This window comes from Tachypleus tridentatus, chromosome 12, assembly GCF_004210375.1.
Source record: "Tachypleus tridentatus isolate NWPU-2018 chromosome 12, ASM421037v1, whole genome shotgun sequence".
Taxonomy (NCBI): domain Eukaryota; kingdom Metazoa; phylum Arthropoda; class Merostomata; order Xiphosura; family Limulidae; genus Tachypleus; species Tachypleus tridentatus.
The window spans coordinates 58107241-58131049 of record NC_134836.1 but is presented as its reverse complement, the minus strand read 5'-3'; the positions used below and the strand labels follow the sequence as shown (position 1 = coordinate 58131049).

Genomic DNA, 23809 nt, shown 5'->3' with positions numbered 1-23809 from the left:
TTAAGAAATAATATTATATCGCTTCTTAACCGAGAAAAGCTAATTTATATTCTTCTCAATAAAATCAGTAAAACATGGATTAAGTTTATAATGAAGGCGTGATAATCTTCCAGATTCAATCATTCTGAATGAAAATTAGTATAATTATGGAGTGCGTATGTCATGTACGGCTTTCAAGAGCAATAATATGTTAAATAATTTTTTCACGATATTCTTGAAAAGTATTTAACCTTTGCAATTTTGATGAAAAACTAATGTATTGAAAAATGCACGTTATTCAGTGATATAAAACTGATCCATTCTTGGCGATGTTTTAGCGGGATAGTATTTTGTTTTATACAGTAATATTTAATTATACATTATACAAATTAATACGATTTGAAAATATGTTATGAAACTTATTTTTCTTAAAATATAGAAATATAAATAAAAAAGTAAGGCAAACAATTATGTTTTCTCGTAACAACGTGTGAATTAATTGCTACTCGTCATGTTTTGCTAAGCCTTTTAAATTTCACACGTAAAGGAAGATATCAAACAAAATATTTTTATGTTATATATATATATATATACACAGTTGAATAATCAAAATGTCGCAAGTAACTATACAGATACTATAGACTTCCACTCTAATTTATTAAGTTTAGAAACTAAGTTGCAATTAGATCTAAAAAGAGTATGAAACTTCGAGGAACAAAAGACCCAAACTAGCTGCTTGAAATCCTGGCTTGAAAGAGCGTAGTAGCCTTTTCACAGATTAAAATAGCTGAGAAAATCACGAGCTGTCAAATCACATGTCATATATTGCAGCAAGTTTATATAGGGGACAGTTTCTATAAATATAAAGAGGTGAAGGGAACCACCGTATTTGATTCAGTACATAAGCCATATCTCAGCAAAATAAAAATATTTGAGGTTCTTATTTTATATTAGTTAGTTATCACCATTAGATTCCATCCAGAAACATAGGGCCGCAATCGCTTGCAGATTCTTCAACAAATATTTAAGTGAGTAGGTTGTTAGCCCACTGCACCGAGCCGTCCCTAATTTAGCAGTGTAAGACTAGAGGGAAGGCAGCTAGTCATCACCACCCACCGCCAACTCTGGGGCTACTCTTTTAACAACGAATAGTGGGCTTGAGCGTCACATTATAGCGCCCCCACGTCTGGGAGGGCGCGAATGCATGGACACGAGTTCCTAATTTTATATTATAACTAGTCGAAACTGTAGATTTAGTATTTTGACATCACAAGTATCTGATTTTAACCAATGCTGCATTCAACATACGACATAACTCACTAAATATATGATACATAATTATAACAGTTTAGAAAAATAGAAAAAAATATTGTATGACAAAGCCAGAAATTGTAAAGAGTTCATTTCCATTTTCTTACTTTTTAGAAGTGTCTCGTTTTCTAATCTTTGCATTAGTTGTACTTATAACTGCATGTGTTTCTATACAAACTTTAAACGTGATTCGTGATGACGAGAAACCCACTTGAAGTAAAAATGTATCTCAAGACAGCTGGTATGGGTGTTAAAACTCTTATTAAAATAAAGTTGAGAACAACGTTTAGACCTTCTTAGGTCATCCTCAAGTTAACAAAGAGCTGTATTTCAGGTTGCTAACCCGAAGTTGACCTAGGAAGGTCGAAACGTTGTAGCCTATTTTATTTTAATGAAAGTTTTAACACCCACACCAGCCGTCTTGAGGTACATTAAAATATTAAACACATTATATGTTGTTTTGGCAGGTAAGCCTAAGGAAAATACATTGGAAGTGTAGAAGGTTAAATAAATTATTGTTATTGTGACTTCTGACGTGTGTTTTAACCTTTTCCACTATTTCTATCGCTTCTGTGGCATAGCACAGATATATATTATATCATAGCACAGATATCTATTATATCATAGCACAGATATCTATTATATCATAGTACAGATTATGTAGCTTTGCGTTTAACAACAAAAATATACAAATTCTCTTCTTTTTCTTTTTTTTCTTACCTATAGGTGTCTTAGTTTTCTGTTTATCATGATTATCACGTGTATTTGCATGTACGCAGGCGCCTTATCAAGTTTGTACGTTTCTTAGGCTTATTATTTCAATAAGAATAAGGTTGATACAGAGAGAATAAAAGTAAAGTAGAAGGATTGGATCTGTCCAAGCTGACATTAAATCGTGGTGTATTTGATATATTATTACTTATATTATATGCTCATTACGTTCATTAGAAGCTTTCATAAATTGCTCACTCAGTTAGAAGTAGTGTAAATTGCAGCTTTCAAGTTCTTAATCCTATAATATATTAATATTTGTGTCATTTGATTTTTTTTGAAAACAGTATGAAATTGGAACTTTATTGTGTGCATATTTTATTTTTTATCATGAAATTCATACCTAGTGTAGTGATTCTTGTTGAGTTGCACCTGAGGCTGAATTATGTTACTTAAATGTCAGTTTTAAGTTATAACTTGTAAATAATTGTTATTCGCACATTGAATTTTCCAGTTAAACTTAAAGATTTTTAATTCTGTCAGACAAGTTTCAAGTTACATTAAATGATCAGTTACACTAGTTCTCATGCTTTAATATTCATGCCTATGCAAACGTAACGTGAAACAACAAGGGTCCATTTACTGATTTAGTTGAAGCTTAAGGCTATATAACTTTTCACACCCACCATAGAGAAAGTTATAAATTTAAGTCTGCACTATATTGGCATATCTTTTGGAAATCATTCATTCTCTTCATAACATTTTGTTTAGTACTAACTAAAACTCATTCCTTAAACCTGTTTCTGTTTCAAATGGTCTTCTGGATAAGGCACTTGACTTTCAATCTGCAGGCTATGACTTGAATTCAATCACCAAGTGTCCAGACATGACCAGGTGGTTAGAGAGCTGGACTTGCAACCTAAGTGTTGCCGAATCAAATCCTTATCCCACTAAACAACTTCACCCTATCAGCCATGGGTGCATTACAATGTGACAGTCAAACTCTCTTTTTTGTTAGTAAAAGAGCAGCCCAAGACTTGGTGTTCGGTAGTGATAATGAGATGCGTTCCCTCTAATATTTCACTGCTTAATTGGGGACATATAGCCATTGTGTAGCTATGTGCAAATTGAAAGCAAACCAAATCCATCACCAAACATACTCACCCTCTTCAACTATAGGGGATGTTATAATTTTATGGTCATTCCCACTATTGATGGCCAGGCAGTTAAAGCACGCAACTCATAATCTGAGGGTTATGGGTGTGAATCCTCATCACACTAAAATGCTCACCCTTTCAGCTGTGGGGACATTATAATGTGACAGTTAATTCTACTATTTGTTGGTAAAAGAGTAGCCCAAGAGTTTATGGTGGGTGGTGATGACTATGTGCCTTCCCTCTAGTCTTACACTGCTAGTGCAGATAGCCATAGAGTAGCTTTGTGCAAAATTCATGACCAAACCCATTAGTGGTAAATAGTAACCCAAGAGATGGTTATGGGTAATGTTGATTAGCTGGTTTCCCTCTCACCTATGTCATTGAACCTTTGGGTAATCTTGTAGAATCCATTAAAATTACCTCAGATATTCTTACTGTTTTTTTCTCAAGGGAAAGTAAGAGATCTTCAAACCACAGGTGCAAGCTTACTGAACAGTTAAGAACTTCTTAAACAACCATCATTACATAATAAATCTGTACAAGTGTTATAAACACTTACTAAAACACTGGAAACTACAAGGGATTGTTTCAGAATAAGTGTTATGGCCACTCACTAAAACACTGGAAACTACAAGGATTGTTTCAGAATAAGACACATAATGTTTCAAATTAACAGTACCTTTATCAGTTTTGTACCTATGGCTGTAACCTATACCTATAAGAGAATCCATCCATTCTTATAACTATCCTAATAAAATGGTTGTTCTATTAATGAAGGTATTTTTAGCCCTACTGAGGATGTTGAGGTGGTACTTAATTTTTTTCAATTAATTAGTAACTTATTGACAAATGATTTTTAATTATGAAAAGTGCAAAGTAGTGCATTATATTTATTAAACTCTGGATTCTGTGTTATATCTACAAACACATGGTAACCATCTGAATAACATGACTGAAGAAAAAGGACTTTGATACAGTAGCGAACAAGTCATCCACACTAGTATCAATGCTAATTGAACTTTAGGATGTTCTTATAGGAAAAGTGGTTATAATGTAAAAAGGTAATTATTACAATACAAGTTGCTTGTCAGGTCTCTCTGAAAATATTGTATAAAGTTTTGCTCTTGTAATCTAAGAAATGATATTAACTTATTAAAAAGGTTTCAGAGAAGTGTTACTTGGATAATTCAGGAGATGGAAGGGTAGGTTAAAATCTGATAACATGTATTAAGAAGGTTAAGTGCTGTTTTCTACATGCTGTATTCTGTACGCCATAAATTGAGAGGAAGAACACAAGAATTGGGAACTTTATATTTTAATGGCCTGGCATGGCCAGGTGGGTTAAGGCGTTCACTGTAATTGAGAGTCGCGGGTTCAAATCTCAGTTGCATCAAACAAGCTTGCTCTTTCAGCCATGGGGGCACTATAATGTTTGGCCAATCCCACTATTCGTTGGTAAAAGAGTAGCCCAAGAGTTTCTCTAATTAAGGGTTGATCCATCTGTGCTTATATTATGATTCAATATGAACATTACCAGTAAATATTCTTAACTACACAGTAATCACAATGATTTTCTCTAATGTGAAAGGATTTTATATACACAGGTTATATTAGAAATAACTGATAAATGATGTTTTGTAAGTTCTAATATAAACAGTTTTGTTGTGTATGTTGGAACTGTTGCAGGGATTGAAACATGAGTGTTTATATAACTTTCTAAGTGCTGTGTACATGTGACTGTTACATTGGAATGAAAACTTTATACCTTAATAAGGTACTTTGTAACCCCCAGTTGCATAGGTTTCAAATTCATACTTTTATAAGTTACTTTATAATTCAAAATCTTGTAGACTTCTAGGTTATCAGATGTGAAATTTGTTGTGTACGAATACTGACATAGTTTTAAAAAAATGCAGAAAGATGGCATTACATGGTCATGACAAAATTTTAGCTTGTGTTTGTAATGTTCATAATAAAGTAGGCCAGTTTATAATATACCAACTTGAATATGTCTATAGTGTTTAACATATTACTAATTTATTAACATTTTTAATTGAGTTATTAATTTTCTTGAGCTGAGATATTCATAGGTGTACTGTACTGTAAGTAAAGTTGTATTAAAACATAGTGTTAATAATGCATTTGGTGTTTTCATTTCAGAAAATTAAATAAATACCTAGCTGTGAGAATGAAACAACATCTTGTTTTGTTGGTCCTTGGATTGAGTTTGATTCAAAATGTATGTAACTCTAATCCCGATGAGATTCACCGACTGCCAGGACTTGTCAAACCACCAAACTTCAAGCAGTATTCGGGGTATTTGAATGCTACAGGAGAGAAAATGCTTCATTACTGGTACATAACTTTTACCTTTATCTATAAACCACAATAAGTCACAAATAATTGTGGAATATTATCAGTACCTTAATAAACATTACAAGTTATAATGAAATAATTATTTATATATTAAGCAACACCTGTCATCTTCCTTTAAATATCAGAGTAACATAAACAGTTGTATAGATTTGATGTTTCTTAAGTTATTCTGAGAAGTTTGAGAACTGAATGTTCACTGTTGAATATTGTGTTTTTGTACAAAATGATTTGCTACAATATTATAAACCACCTATTCTTTTGAAGGTATAGTAAGTTTCTATTTTGGAATTTTTCTTTTTTTAGTTTTCATTTCAGTTTTAATAGACATGAACCTTGATTCATATCACTTCTATAACCACTTCAAAGCTTCAACAAAAGACTGAATACAATTTTATAAACAGTTAATTTGATAATGGCTTGTTAATTAACTTTATTATGGAAGTAAGATTAATTTTGTAGGAATGATTTAAAATGTCATTAAGATGTTTATAAAATAAGAACTATATAGTTCACTTTAAATGTTTCAAAACAGTTTTGGAACTTTTCCTGTAATGTGTTTAAACAAATCATAACATGATATTTGACAATAAGATTAAAGAGAATCGTAGTGATGTTCATTTTGATTTTAATTTGAACAAAATAAGTTGTTTTAACTCTTTCTTTTACATATTAAAGGTTTGTTGAAAGCCAGAAGTCTCCTACAAATGACCCAGTGGTGCTTTGGATGAATGGTGGTCCAGGTTGTAGTTCTCTGGATGGACTTCTTAATGAATTAGGACCCTTCCATGTTAAGAAAGATGGAAAGACCTTGTATGATAATCCTTACAGTTGGAATAAGGTTAGTATCTAGTTGTCTGTTTCTCATCTGGAGTTATGAATACTACATTTTATGGTATTTATTATTTACAATTTTGTTGTAAAAGTATGAACTTTGGAATGCTTTATAAGTTCACTTATCTGTGCTTGTGATATTTTATACTGTTGACAATAAAAAAATATTACTTTAAAATGTGACAACCTAAGATTTTTTTTTTCATTTTAGGTTGCAAATGTAATTTTCCTAGAAGCTCCAGCAGGGGTTGGATTCTCATTTTCAAAAGATGGTCAGTATAGCACTGACGATGACCAAGCTGCCAATGATAATTATGCAGCTCTACAGCATTTCTTTAAAAAGTTTCCACATTTGAAGAAAAATGAATTTTACGTTGCAGGAGAAAGTTATGGTGGCATTTATGTTCCTACTTTATCTGTAAAAATTGTAAATGGACCAGCTAAAATCAATTTAAAGGTAACTTTGAGTTATTAAAGTAATTTGTATAGTGTAAACAAGGTACTTTTCTTGAAAGAATCCTTGAAATGAATAAGTTTTGGGAAACTTTCATGGAAACGACATTTCTACAGTTAATTATTTCAAAGTTTTTTGTCGTGTTTCAAGCATTTTTTCATCACTATGGAAAGATAACGCTTTGGTGTATTTCTAGTACGTTTGTGTGTTTATGTATTTTAAACAATTTTTTTTTGCTTAACCTCTTTTATTTAAAAGAACGTTTATAAAAATTTTGAAAGAGTGGTTACTTTAAGGTGTGAATCTTGTATGTTTGAAAACAAATTGGCATTTAATAGACATTGGTAAGTGTCATGAACATTACATTTTATTTGGTAGCAGTGGTTCATCCCATGCCTCTAGTTCTTTATACAAAATATGCTGGACGTTTTACACATTTAAAGCTTGGGAATAAGTTGATGTAATTTTGGCCCCAAGGCCTCTAATCATTTGCTTTACCAGATGAGACTGATTTGTTCCTAAAGCACTGGCTACCCTGAGGAAATCTTCAGAAGGAGCCAGCTACTACATGGTTTGATTAGTCTTTTACACTAATTACCAAGGTTTGTTAATCAATTTGTATGTCAGAATCACTGCAAAACTCCACCAGTGTATTCTAAAAGTCAGTATCAAATTACTGTATAATAATAATAACAATTAAAAAAGTTCTTGTTTTGAATGAAAAGTTTATATGCCCTTTTATCTATTAACAGACTAACTACAGGTTAGTTTTAGAAGGCAGATAGTGAGAGAATGTAGTAAGTTTTCAAGACAATAAGTAAAACTGTAGGTGGATAAATATTTAAGTTACTGAAAAACAAAGGTAATTTCTATTCTTAATAAAAGTGCCATTGTTGGCTCAGCATTAAGATTACTGGCTTGTAATTCTTAAAGTTTCTGAATGCACATGAAGGTAATTATGCTTAATCCAAACTTAAAAGTGAAAAAAGTTATGCTGTATTATAAGTTTGATTTCAAGGAGAAATAATAAAAAATACACTATGAAAGGAATTTATTCACAATTCTTTAATAAAATGAACCTATGTACAAAATCTTACTTTCTTAATGTCTTTTTAGCTTATATGAAACATTAACAAGAGAATGTTTCTCTGTGACAATATTTCTTATATCTTTTTGAAACATAAATATTGTTAGTGAGAAAAAAGAATGATTATATCATAAAAATATCAAAATATGTAAATAATTAATTTAAAAAAATTACATTTATCTCAGCTCATTAAGGTATATGTCGTTACCAGTTGGTTAATTACTTGTGCAAAATTGGATTTTATTTAGTTTGAGTAGCTACATAGCAGTTTATTTTTTGACTTTAAGCTAGAAGAATGTTACAGCCATCTACTTCATATATATTTGTACTCTGCTTAAAGAATATTAAACTGCATAACAAATTATCACATCTTCACTTGTATCTAACTCACAACAATGTTTTGCAAATTTTGGAATTTTATGTTTTAAAACAATGTATTCATTTTTTTTTCTTATTCAGATATATTCTGATTATTTCAGGGTTTTGCTGTTGGAAATGGATTTCTTAGTCGGAGATACCTCGGAAATTCTTTGGTATTTTTGCTTATTACCATGGTCTTGTTGGTAAAGAGTAAGTCTAATTTCAATATTTAATTATTGATGACAATCTTGCTATGTGCACTAAACATAGCAGGCCAATTGTGTACGTGAATATGACTCCTGTGTCGTCATAGCATATTTAAGCATTCATTGATGTTAGTGGACTGATAAATTACAAATAAAAGTAGAAGTATTTCACTAACTTATAGTTGTGTTTTACCTCTAGGGTCATCTTCATTTTGAGCCAGTTTAAATACTTAAGTTCATTGAATAATATTCCAATAATAAAATAAGTAACTGTTTCATATTTATTTTAGCTGGTACAGGTACTCATGTTTCACCAGAAGTGAGTAGTGTTTTAAAAGTCCATCAAGAATGGTGGAAAACCAAAGTCTACTAAATTCAAATTTTCTGTATGCATTTGCAGCTTTTCCTCTTATAAACAGATATGACAAAAATAAAGGGTCTTCTAGCTTTCAGAAACCAAAACCTATCACGAGCAATATCTCCTTCACCTAAGCAGTGATGCTGGTCCTAGCTTTCATTGATCACATTCCCCCGGCGGTACAGCAGTAAGTCTTTGATTTACACTTCTAAAATCAGGGTTTGATTCCCCTTGGTGGACTCAGTAAATAGCCCAGTGTGGTTTTGCTATAAGAAAACACACACTCTGATCAGTGTAAGTTTCTTATTACATTATTACAACAGTTCTTTTAAAACCACATTTCTTGTAATTACTCAATCGTCATTTTGAAACTTCTCTTTGTAACAAGCAGCGAATTAGTTTCACTCAATGCTAAATAAATCATTGTTATAACAATTCCCATGTTAACAGCAGGAAAAGTGGAGAAATGTAGGAGCTATTATTTAATTTAACTGAAATGAGAACAATTCTTGATCACTAGAAACCCACTTGAAGAACAAATTTATCTTAGGATGGCTGGTATGGGTATTAACACTTTTACTAATAAAGCAGAGAACAATGTTTTGACATTCCTAGGTCATCTTCAGGTTAACAAAGAGAAAGTTTGTGATTGACCATTGCTGGGCACATCTTTGGGACAAGAATATGTAGTTAAATGATTCATAGGTTTATATTATGGGTTGTAGTGGTCAGTCGGGTTTGTCAGGTTTGGGGGTGCCGTATAGTTGTGGTGTGTGTGAGTCGGTCCTTCATAGGTGAGAATAAAGATTGTCTGAGATTGTATTGTTGTTTTTTTTTCATTTGTAATACTCTTGTTCCTGAGACGTGCCTGGCAATGGTCAGTTGCAAACTCTCTTTGTTAACCTGAAGATGACCTAGGAAGGTTAAAACGTTGTTCTCTGCTTTATTAGTAAACGTGTTAATATCCATACCAGTCATTCTGAGATATATGAAATGGGAACAGGCAATCAAAAGAGGAATCGAGTGTGACTGACTGAATGACCAGTTGACTCTTGGCTTTTTAATTATGATAATAATAATTAGACAAACAACTTTTAAGCAATAGGAAGAATTTTATTGATGGTGAAACACAGTACATGTTTCTACAAACCAATGTTCTGTCAAAACATACATGTTCCACCATCAATAAGACTCTTCCTTATCCATATAAATCATTTTTTGTCTACCTATTGTTATAGCATTAAACGTTTTTAAGACTAAATCCAATACCATGAAGTTAAAAAGTATGGTGTAGGTCAGTGGTTCTCAACATTTTTTTTTACCTCTTTAGACCTTTCATAGGCCAAAGACAATCTTTCCAACACTCAAATATTCTATTTGTGGAAGTTGATTCTCCAGTGTTCAAAAGCTGTAATGTAACTTAATGAAACCTTCAGATTTAAAATAATAAAACATACCATTAACTTTTATTTATTTCTTAGACTGTGGTATGAAGACTTGATTTTATAATTGTGGACCCCTTCAGAATGCTCTAGTTTAAAGATGTGTTGGATGACTGCTTGGGTCTTATAAGTGCATATGAAGAAATCTCATGGTTATCTTAGTAGAAATAGGTTAGAAAAAGAATCTTAGTCTTACAAAGAGACATTACAGTAGGTCCCATAGAATAGGATTGATATTAACAAAGGTTAATTCCAGGATCAGCTGTTTATATGTATTTATTACAGGAGGCTAATGTATCTGCCACTACAAAATGCTGACAACTAACTGAGAAAGAGAAAATACAACTGGTTAGGCTTGTATTATGCAAGATACCAGATTTGCCTAATTGAAAAAAAATTACATAATTGTTAAGAACTAGGGTAAACATAGGGAATTTTCTTGTTGCAGGGGATTTTTGTCAATCATGTCCACTCTGTAGTATTTTGTTCCAATTGGACAGTGGTCTATCTAAGATAATACTGTAAACCCATATGATATAGCTTAAATAGATTATATGAATATTTTAGTCATTTCAAGTTTTAGAAACATGTTTAATAACAGTAGTACAATGTGATTAGAGTCTGAAAATGCATTCAGAATGAAGAACTAACTTAATTTGTTATTTATAGCTAGGCCTAATATGTTTATTTGGGTAAATATATTAACATCATCTTTAATTTACTAATTCGTCATGTTCTGGGTATTTTTACACATATAAATTGGTTTGTTTCAGACTGTGGAACATCCTTATTGACAACTGTTGTCATGGAAATGTATCAGAGGAAAGCTGTAACTTTGTTGATAGCAACAACTTGAAATGCGATAAGGGAGTAAGTGAAGTAAACCTAAAGAGTTAAACAGCTCCAGCATGATATCTTATTCTTTATTAAACAGCAGCATATATTTATATTATAAACCTTTAAATGGAACACCATACGGAAAATTTGGACACAAAATCTTTAAAGAATCTTTAGCAACGTAGAAGATTAATTCTTGAAATGAAATTTGAAACTGCACAGTACTTACTATTGGTTAAATAAAGTTGAAATATCGTACAAGAACTTGTGAGCACACATCTAGTTTTGTTACCCATTTCCCTTACATAAAGGACAGAAAGCACTAAGAAAACTTGGTGTCAAAAACTAAACTTAGTTTTCACCAGTCTGTTAACGGTAATTGCCAATTATGAATGTGTGTATTCATAAAAAGTTTTGTAAGTCATGAATATTACCAAACAAAACAATACAACTATTGAGCATTTCTGAAAACTGAAATTATGTTGTTGTTTTCTTGATAAATTTACAATTTATGAAATAAAAACCACTAAAAGGCATAACTAGATATGGTAGTGATGATTGACACACCCCTTTAACCAATAACCTGGTTTGTACATGCTTATTAGAAACATTACAAATACCGTCTGCTTGTGTATAATAAATTTAACAGTTGCATGAATAGGTAAAGCTAATCCAATTTTTGAATGAGATTACTTTAACATTACAACACTACTCACCAGAATTTTAACATTTGTGGAACATAATTTGAAAGTGTTGATACAAAGGTCTACAGTGTATCCAACTTTCACTTAAAGCACTTCTTATAAACAACTTACCACTAAATCATTTATGTAGAGAAATGGAATTCAGTTTTTCATTAAGATTAGAGTTGTGCTTGAGAAAAGTCAAGTTTAGGAACACTCACTCTTAAGACCATAAAATATTTGTATTTTCACAAATAGAAGGTTTAACAGATTTATTGTTACCATTAAAATTGTTTTCTCTAATTGTTGATGCCTAGTCTAATGACTCATCATGAGAATATAAGTTGTTATTGTTTCTTAAGTAATGATTTTTTAATTGTATATTCTTAAGAATTATTTTCCAATAAGGAACAATCTTTTCAACACAATTTTCTTTTGATATTACACAGTAACAAAAGTGTAACAACTTTAATAGAAAGAAAAACTTTTCTATAGGTAGAGGAAATCACAAAATTAGTGTGGGGTTCAGGACTGAACGTCTACAACCTGTATGAAGACTGTACTTTTATCAGTGATGTCAAACATTCTCGATATTCTGTTGATAAAAACACAATTTTGAAGTTCCTGAGAAGAAAGGTACAACAAAACTTTGTTTTAATTTAAATTCTAAAGATTTGTTTCTGTGTACCTTTAAATTACTCCTTGATAGAGGTATAATAATAACAATGGGAATTTTTAAAACTGTTTAACATAAAAGCTTGGTTTTCGACCATTTTAAATATAAACACTTCTGTATTTGTTTACTTCAAAAAGTTCGAAACGTTGTTATTTCCTTATCAGTAAAAGTTTTAATATCCATACCAGCCGAATGGTACTTATGCTGTTATACAAATAGTTCTTTAAAGGTATGTTTTTCGTTTCAGCCCAGCTTTTATACAAAAAGCCCACCCTGTATAGATTCAAGAAATGTTGAAAAGTGGTTGAACCAGCCAGAAGTTCGAAGTGCCTTGCACATTCCAAGTTTTGTACAGAAATGGACCATCTGTAGGTTAGTAATAAGTTTAAATATAGATCTAGCTGAGTTATCCTGTAAATTATTCTACATAATACATAATCATACATAAAATATGCTTAAATTAATCACAATGTTATTTATTCATTTTAAATTGAATAACTGGTTTTTACTAGGTTTTTGTACATAATATGTATTATGAGTTTACTGTTTGTTATATGTGCATGTTTTGCATATGAAAAAATTACGTCTAACTATTTTATACAGATATGGTCTTGATATTATCAAATGTAAAAAAGTTTCACAAAAAGACATTATTTGAAATGCATTTTCTGCCTATATTAAACATATTTGTATGGTATTCTAGAGTATGAAACTACCAAAAGTGTGTTATTGTACCTGTCATTAGTAGAGTTAATGTTTTACTAGCAGCACAACATTTTCAACACAGAATTTTGACTTTTTATAATCTTATAACTAAAACAAAACTTGCTCTATCCCACAAACAAACAGTACTTGCATTAAGCCTTGTATTTTTTTTTGTTCTGATGCAATTACTTTTCTAAAAGAAGCAACTGTGAATGGACCCGAACAACAAGAGGTACTAGTATTGAAGTCTGAAAACATGCAAATAGGCCTACATGAAACTAGAAGTTAAATACAGCTTATTTGGAGAGGATAAAAATTAAGTCATATTCAGAATTACAGACATGAACAGATGCCTGTGGTAAATGAAAGTTTATATAATATTTTGAAATGAGATTGCAAAAATATTGGTGTAGAAATTTAAACTTTACATTCTCCAGTATGAAATTAAGTCATCATTCTTGTCGTCATGAAATTAAGTACGTTTGTACCCACGTAGTATAGAAGCTTAGATAGAAATTGTTAGCAAACAGCGAACAAGAAATAAGTATGTGTATGACATCACACTTTTCAACCAAACACAAACTTGCTCTCTGAGAACACACACAAAGACTTACATTCTATTTATTTAATTTTTTCTTTCTAATATGTTGTGACTGCAGTTGATATGCCTTCTTACATTGTTTTAATAGTGATAAGACAAGTTTGTTTTCTTCATATTGAATTAATTTCATCAATGGTAATTCCTGTGGTAAATTTATGTTTTACTTTGACATGAAATTAAGAACCCTAATAATTGTATGGTACATACAATTCTGAAGTTTTGTTAATTTTTCTTTCATAATAATATATTTTAAATCCTACAAAAATATAATTATTATATTGTCATTGCAGAATAACTAACTCTTTATTACAAATATTTTTGTAAGGATGTAGTGATGACAGGATATCGCACATTGTCATGATTAATAGCCTTCCGATCATTCAAGTGTGATTATTAACTTAGTAATCTATTTTAATAATCAAACACTAACTACTTACTGTTTTCATCTTGTATTTTGACTGCTAACTTGATGCTGCCACCTTCAGGGAGGATTTTGGAACTATTTTCTCTATTGGTAGCTACAAATACTCCACCAACAGCTTAGAAATGAAGGAACCTTTAAGGAAATCACCAAATGATAATCTATGTAACACTGAAACTCTAAGCCTATTTCTAACTTAAAGGTAAATACTATCAACAACAAGAAGGCTTAGCTCTGAGTTCATCCCTGTTGCTAACACTAATTAACACAATTGAACATTTGTTAAGCTAATATCGTCGAAACAGTTAATGTGTGTTTCTTGCTTTGGCTCGCATCTGTTTAAGATGCCTTCATAATACTGCCATGTACTGCAGATAAACACACTATCTGAACAAGAAACATCTCTTGATGCAGTTCGTAGATGAAATATAGTAAGCTCATGTATACTATGTCAGTGCACCAGAGATGTGAGTAAATATTTCAAGTATAAACCAAGCCAACTCAGTTGTGTAAAGATGTGCATCTTAGATTACCTACTTTCAAGAATGAAAAAGATTTGTAATATCAAGGAAGTTAAGAAAAATGCATCAGTATAACTTTATATTTCAATATCTAGATATAAAAATCAAGAATGCAAAGAAAACAAGCACCAAGAATAAAGAGGGATTCAGTTAAAGACATGTAGCTATATTACATTATGTTAACGTTCATTCTGAAAACATACAGGGAATACATAGATAATATAAAATTAGAACAGTATTTTGAAACAACAACTTACTGTGGTCTCAATTGGTACACATTAACAGTATTTGGAAACAGCAACTCACTGTGATCTCAACTGGTACACACTAACAGTATTTGGAAACAGCAACTCACTGTGATCTCAACTGGTACACATTAACAGTATTTGGAAACAGCAACTCACTGTGATCTCAATTAGTACACATTAACAGTACTTGGAAACAACAACTTACTGTGATCTCAATTGGTACACATTAACAGTATTTGGAAACAACAACTTACTGTGATCTCAATTGGTACACACTAACAGTATTTGGAAACAGCAACTCACTGTGATCTCAATTGGTACACACTAACAGTATTTGGAAACAGCAACTCACTGTGATCTCAATTGGTACACACTAACAGTATTTGGAAACAGCAACTCACTGTGATCTCAATTGGTACACACTAACAGTATTTGGAAACAACAACTTACTGTGATCTCATCTGGTACACATTAACAGCACTTGGAAACAGCAACTTACTGTGATCTCAACTGGTACACACTAACAGTATTTGGAAACAGCAACTCACTGTGATCTCAACTGGTACACACTAACAGTATTTGGAAACAGCAACTCACTGTGATCTCAACTGGTACACACTAACAGTATTTGGAAACAGCAACTCACTGTGATCTCAACTGGTACACACTAACAGTATTTGGAAACAGCAACTCACTGTGATCTCAATTAGTACACATTAACAGTACTTGGAAACAACAACTTACTGTGATCTCAATTGGTACACACTAACAGTATTTGGAAACAACAACTTACTGTGATCTCAATTGGTACACACTAACAGTATTTGGAAACAGCAACTCACTGTGATCTCAATTGGTACACACTAACAGTATTTGGAAACAGCAACTCACTGTGATCTCAACTGGTACACACTAACAGTATTTGGAAACAGCAACTCACTGTGATCTCAACTGGTACACACTAACAGTATTTGGAAACAGCAACTCACTGTGATCTCAACTGGTACACACTAACAGTATTTGGAAACAGCAACTCACTGTGATCTCAACTGGTACACATTAACAGTATTTGGAAACAGCAACTTACTGTGATCTCAATTGGTACACACTAACAGTATTTGGAAACAGCAACTCACTGTGATCTCAATTGGTACACACTAACAGTATTTGGAAACAACAACTTACTGTGATCTCATCTGGTACACATTAACAGCACTTGGAAACAACAACTTACTGTGATCTCAATTGGTACACACTAACAGTATTTGGAAACAACAACTTACTGTGATCTCATCTGGTACACACTAACAGCACTTGGAAACAACAACTCACTGTGATCTCAACTGGTACACATTAACAGCACTTGGAAACAACAACTTACTGTGATCTCAATTGGTACACACTAACAGTATTTGGAAACAACAACTTACTGTGATCTCAATTAGTACACATTAACAGCACTTGGAAACAGCAACTCACTGTGATCTCAACTGGTACACACTAACAGTATTTGGAAACAGCAACTCACTGTGATCTCAACTGGTACACATTAACAGTATTTGGAAACAGCGACTCAGTGTGATTTCAATTGGTACACACTAATAGTATTTGTAAAGGACAACTCACTGTGATCTCAACTGGTACACACTAACAGTATTTGTAAAGGACAACTCACTGTGATCTCATCTGGTACACATTAACAGTATTTGGAAACAGCGACTCAGTGTGATTTCAATTGGTACACACTAATAGTATTTGTAAAGGACAACTCAGTGTGATTTCAATTGGTACACACTAACAGTATTTGTAAAGGACAACTCAGTGTGATCTCAATTGGTACACACTAACAGTATTTGGAAATGGCAATGCAATGTGATCTCAATTGATATACACTGAACCACTTGAAGAATCTAATAAAGAGAAAAAAAAAACACATACATTGTCCTCTGTGAATGTGGATACAATACCATATACAAACAAAAAAATGTCCTACAGAAGTCAAGCTGGGAACCATAATGGCCATACAAGATTGTAATTATGATCAGTTTGCAATATTCTGTCATGCTAGAATAGGTCTAATGATAAATTGCCAGACTTCCATCAGGGAAACCCAGGATTGAACTTTGACTACTACCAACAGATATAATAGACCTTCTCAAGACTTCCAAGAAGACAGCATCAGATTAGCCACCAAATGTAGGATGAAAAACTAGTTTCTAATTAATGTCTGATTATTCTGAAAAACAAGTTAATAATTAGTCTCAGGTGGTTGTATAGATTACTAAGTATACAAATTATTTTTGTCAGTTTTGAACCTCAGGTAAAGACTGTGAAAGTTCTTTGTTTTGTAAATAATTTCTTTTATAGTGATGCTGTGGAAGCTGGCTATAAAAATATATATGATACAATGAAACCCCAGGTGCTTCAACTGATAAAATCAGGTCATTTGAAAGGATTGGTATATAATGGTGATGTAGACATGGCATGCAACTTTCTTGGGGATGAATGGTTTGTGGATAACCTACAATTGAAGGTTAGTAAATAACTGAATACAGCATTAGTTTTATAAAGTAGATGTACAGGTTCTTCAAAAAGTGTTTTCTTTGAAGAGTGAATAAAAACCAAAATTAATTGTAACAAATGTTTTTGGCATTTTTGTTTTTTAAATTTGTGTCATGCTACATAATGCATGATTCTTCTCCTGGTTACTGGCATATTCACATTTTACTGACATCATGACAATACATGTTGTAGTGTTAAGCATTCCTTATGTGACATAATTTTAGTGTGTACTGACTGAATGACACACAACACATTGCTGTATAATGGTGCAAGTGGTTAAAACATGATCTCTTTTGGGAAGTCCCCACCAGTAGAATAACAGTAAGTTTATGGACTTACAGTGCTAAAATCTGAGGTTCAGTTATCTGTGGTATACACAGCAAATAGCCCAATTTTGGTTTGCTCTAAAACAAACGAACATACTTTCAGGGAAACAGTTTGTATGTTCTCTTTTAGTTACATACCAACTATCTGGTATATGTAACTTGACAGTATACACTAACTCTTCTGTTAACCCTTTCAGCACAATTTGATGTGATAACCATCTGGTCCCCTAGGAAAGGATATATATGTAAAACAAAAATATGGTAACTTTGTATGTTCCTAACAAAAACTGGTGAGATTTCATTAAAATTTACAACCATGTAACTGTGTCTTGTACACAAAGAATGACATTATTTTAATTATGCCTTTCTAATAAAATGACATTTATCTACAGTAGTTATTTGCACTAAAACTGTGAATAGTTCAAGTACAAGGTGAAAATACTTTTCCTAAGTTTTCATGTTTCATTTGCATAACATCTAGGACCTCCTAAATGAATATCAAATGTTTTCTAGGTAAATGTGTTTTCTCTTCTGTATCATTAACCCTATCTGTTATCAAAGTACAATGAAGTAATTAAAACTGGCAAATAGAAGAAAAAAGTGTATAGTTCATTTTTCTGGAATATTTTTCAAGATTGTCCTTTTTTTAATGTTGTAATTTCAGGTCTTTTCACATTCAGTTAATTTTTGATGTTGTCCTTTATTCACATGTGATTTATCTCAACATAAGCCAACTGACTCACAAAATTACCTGGTCAGAAGATAATATAGTGAGAGGACATAGTTTTAAGATATTGAAAAGAATCTAGGCTAAAACTTAGACATTTTAACTTTTTTAATAAAGTTATAAACTTTTGGAATGAGTTTTTGTCAGCATCCACTGCTCAAAAATTTCAGAATTAGAATTTTGTGATTTTCTGAAAAATGTAGAGAGGGTTTATTTTGATTGGATGTGCAGAGACAGCTCTGAAGAAACAGATCTTTAGTCTATATGTTGTATTAAAATTGTACTTCGTAATATAATAGCATAGCCTATGTTTTCTTTGATTGGTTGAATCTTAAGTGCAACTCTTATATTGAACTCTTACATTAACCAGCAAATATTGTTAAATGGTAATATATTTAGCCATTTAAACCATAAATGTTACCAGTCAACTAGTACAGTGTTTAAAAAACATTTTAATATATAAATGTACACAACATTTTAGGAATTAAACCTTATTTGTTTAAACAATTTGATAAAGCAAACTGTTAAAAAAAAGTGAATTTTTTTACTTATATTATCAGTTTAGTTACAGTTTGTTATTTTTCTCTACTGATTTATTTTAAGAATTGTGTCTGTAATTATTGTAAACATAAAAGTTAGTAAACATTTATTAAAAATGGTAAACTTGTACTAAAGAGAAGTTGGTGGTTTTTAAGGATGCTCCATTTGATGACACCAACAGTAGTTTTGATGAATAAAGGGTTAAAAAATGAAATCATACATGACAATGAGTATCTAGTTGTGTTAAAGTTTTAGGTAGAAAGCCCTTCACTTAATTGTTTTAATGCATTTTGAGTTGTGTAGTGTTTCAAGAAGCTTTAAGTTGTAAATTAAACATCTGCTGACATGAAATTAAAAAATATTTTGAACCACAACATCCAGGTAAAGAGAGAATTTACAAAGTGGAAATTTGGAGATCAGGTTGCTGGATTTGTAAAAGAATTTTATAATTTGACATTTGTCACAATTAAGGTAAGATCACTTTGAAATTATGAACTGTTATAATTGAATAAAAATGAACATTAGTGATGACTCATAAAGTATACTTGTGTGTGTTTTTACATGCATGTGTAACTTCTTTCAGTTTTCAGTTGTGTTAATATGCAGGATTATGTATACATGTGTTAAAACATTGCATGTAAATTTGCTTGTAGAAGTTTGAATGTTAAACATAGTTAGGAGTGGATGTATTTAGCTTTTAATTCTATTACATTTTATTAATAAAACCTATGAAATGTCAGGTCTAAGTATTCTGTAAATATTGTTATTTTTACATAAATAACCCTATCTGAAATTATAATAATTATTTGAAATTAACTAATGGCCGTTATATATTGTGGGGATATTTGTATCTAGGTGGCCTTATAAGTTATTGTAACATTAGCTTCACCCATTGTGTGTGTTAAGTGGAAGGGGTGCAGGAGCTATTTGGTTTCTGGAAGCTGTAGTTTGCAAAATTACCCTAAATGAAGCTGGAGGCCCTTCATTACTTCTATATTTAAATTTACCCTAAATGAAGCTGGAGGCCCTTCATTACTTCTATATTTAAAATTACCCTAAATGAAGCTGGAGGCCCTCCATTACTTCTATATTTAAATTTACCCTAAATGAAGCTGGAGGCCATCCATTGCTTCTATATTTAAATTCAATTAATAGTTTTACAACATTATACTTTAAATTTTGTCCAAGAAAATACTAAAAGCCAAAACAAAATCATTCAAATAAAAGAGCAAACATTGTCTAAATCTTTAAATACAGCAAATTTATCCTTCATAAAAATGCACCTCTTAAATGTAAATTTAAGATTAACATCTCTAAATAAAACACAAATGTTAAAAATTGAAATGTTTTAGTGTAAAATTATGTAAAGACGTATATGTTAAAATGCCACATCTTAACAACTGATTAAATAAATTTTAAAAGTTAAATTTCTCACTAATGGTGGAACTTGCACTAGTTAGTAAACAAGCTGCTGCCTTATGTAAACTTTTAAGAATGATACAATGCCAAATTGTGGAGAGGCTATTATTGCAACCATTGATACCATGTGTTTGTTTGCATCAAGACAGAAACTAAAGATCTTTATTTCCTTGTTTTAATACTGTGTATTTTGCATTTAAATGTAAATTGTATCTGAAAATTTTTGTTGCCTATAGCTGTTGTTATGACCTTCTTTTCTTTCCAAAGCAGTTCAACAGTAAGTTTGTCGGCTAATTAATGTTAAAAATATGGTTTCAATACTTGTGATGGGCAAGGTACAGATGGCCCATAATGTAGCTCCATGCTTGATAGCATCAAATAAACATATGATGACCTTGTTGGTTGGTGTTGGTGATTTTGAGTGCCATCTAACTTTGACAATAATGTATAAATTCAGTTTATAAGGTAACTAATGAATAATTAATCAAAACAATGGATAAATGAATAAAGGTATTTTGCTACATGTTTTAATTAATAAGAATAATCAGTTTTAGGATGCTGTCTATCTCGTTTTGGCCCTTTTATTTTCAGTTTTTATTTTCAATAGATATCGAGTTAATAGTCAACATACTTTGAATATCTAAGTATTAGTGTTATAAAGCATGACAAGCAAATGATAAAACTCATTTATAATTATTTTTCTATGTTTTAGGGCTCTGGTCATATGGTGCCACAGGATAAGCCAGGACCAGCTTTCAAAATGATTACTAATTTTCTGTTTAATAAGCCATTTTAATGCATTTTTAATGAAGTACCTTCAAAAGCTGAGAGCTGTTCCAAGTAGTGCAATCTTAAATTTATTTTATAATTCCTGCTGTTTCTCCAACATATGCATTAAAACCTTAGTGATAGAAGACGTTGATAAATACACTGAACTTTTACTTAATATTGTTGTTACACGTGTTTCGTAGATCTAGTTTATTTTATGTTAGTATGAAGTTACTTATAATTGTGTGAAGAAATGTAGTTTTCAATTGTATATTTTTTTTAATATATGTGTTGGAAAATATTGAGTTTATTTGTAAGAAATGTATGAATTATCACAAATATTTCTGATTAGTAGCTGTATGTTTTTTAGTATCTATAAATATATCTCACAATTTAAGAGACAGTCTTTTCAATGTACTTATTCTACTAGCATTTAACCTGTTGACTGCCCAGTATTTCAGTTGCTACGGCAGTTCCTTCGTCATTTTGTAACTTTTTTCGTCACACCATTTTCGATCGAAAGTGAAACGATTTGTAAGTAGGTTAAATGAATGTATGGAGTTGACATCTAGCGTTGAAGTTAGGTATTATTTAGAATGAATTAACTCGTTCGTGGCACTGTGTTACCGATCGGCTTGAATGAGTTATCTCGTCTACTGCACTGAACAGTTTAAAGAATAACATAGGTGTAACACCATCAAATTTACCTTGTTTTGTTGTTGTCTTTATAAATTTAATGTGACTTAGAATAATGTTTCAATTAGTTTTGATGTCCATGTATGTTTCAGATTAATACTTGGCTTATAGTGAGACGTACAAAAGTTCCAAGAAACTTAGAAACCAGTTTTAACATTTATATATATACTTGAAACACAATTTTCTATAGAATATTGTTTTTAGGCTCTTGTATATTATTGTACAATATATTTTGGAAGTTTGGAATCATAGATGTTTACACAATCTCAGTAACTCTTAACATGTTATAAAGAATATCACCATTTACCATACTATTAAGTGTTAACTGTTTAATTCTAACTTCTCCCATTTTAGTTTATTAAAACAACCATTCTTCTTTCACTGCAGCTTTTTTATTTTGTTTCTCTTCATTAATCCTTTGTAGTTTATTTGTTAGTTAAGCCTATCGATAAATGTTGCTTGTGTACTTTACAAAGGAAGAAATAAACAACTCATTACAAATACTTAAAGTGGAGTAGACCTTTATTTTATCTTAATGAATAATTTAAATAAGAACCTGCTGAATTATAAATTGTTATAGGAATATATTCTTCAGTATTTAATTATTAAAACACATCAGATGGACATGTAAAACATGAAACAATATAAGAAAGCAAAAGTTACTTACGTTAGAGAAAAATAAGAGTTGAAATGTTAAGAGAATTGTAAAAATTACTGATTTTACATGTAAAACATAATGATATTTATGGAGTGTAAACACGCATGTGTTATAAGTAAATAAAAGATTATATATCACTAACAGTATTTGGAAACAGCAACTTGGTTTGACCTCAATTAGTACACACTGATAGTATTTGAAAATGGCAACTTAATACAATCTCAGATAGTACACACTAACAGTATTTGGAAACAACAACTCGGTTTGATCTCAATTAGTACACGCTAACAGTATTTGGAAACGGCAACTCAGTGTGATCTCAATTAGTACATACTGAACATTTGGACCCCGTACGTTGTGAGGGGACCTCTCATAGAAGGTTCTGTACTTCCAGTTTACATCCTCTGAGATCTAAACATCCACCTGCATGGTGACCCATGAAGGAGAGAAGAGGATCCTGGTGGCTGAGGGGTCCAATTCTAACACACCACTTAGACTTAGACAGGCAGTTTTGGGGTACATCCCCCAAGATCAATTGGTTAGTCCATTTGGGCCAGGTTCAACTGAATGCCAACATAGGATGTCCTCAGTGGGTGTAGTGGACGTTATGTCTGATACTGGTGTTTGGGTATAGTGCTCACAAAACCCTGGAGTTGCTGCAGTGACCTTATATAGTAATGTAGTGCATCCCCTCGTAGGGCTCCATGGTAGGTGGGGTCAGTTGGTACCGAAATGTTATTTTTTATTATGGATACTCTTCAAATACTCTGAAAAAACCCATAGGGCAGATGTCTCCACTTTTCATTTGGAAGGGCTTGCTGGCTTACCTAAATCGGTAAAAAAGTTACAGTTTGGGCACATTTTAATGGAAACATCTTCATCACAACATTACAAACTCCTCTTGAAATCAAAGGGCTTGAGGATATACCCTTTGAGGTTACTCTTCATTCTACTTTGAATTCTTCCAAATGAGTTATAATTGCGAGCGATTTAAAGACCATTCCCATGTCGGAGATCCTCGCACGTTTCAACAGCCAAGGTGTTACGGCCGTGCGCCGGATTCGTAGAGATGGGATTATGGAGCCAACAAATGTTCTAATATTAACATTTACCATGTCACGTCTTTCTACCAAAATCAAGGCAGGATTT

General features: G+C 31.7%; 1 protein-coding gene across 1 annotated transcript; it reads left to right on the top strand.

Moving 5' to 3' along the window:
• Positions 1-1975: 1975 nt before the first annotated feature.
• On the top strand, positions 1976-22511 carry LOC143233376 (lysosomal protective protein-like). Its single transcript, XM_076469562.1, is given in 12 exon segments — positions 1976-2085; positions 5319-5513; positions 6210-6372; positions 6577-6822; positions 8386-8440; positions 8443-8476; positions 11046-11142; positions 12288-12428; positions 12716-12840; positions 17332-17497; positions 19501-19590; positions 21251-22511. Coding segments are annotated over 12 exon segments (1443 nt in total). The 5' UTR covers positions 1976-2038; the 3' UTR covers positions 21335-22511.
• Positions 22512-23809: the final 1298 nt, after the last annotated feature.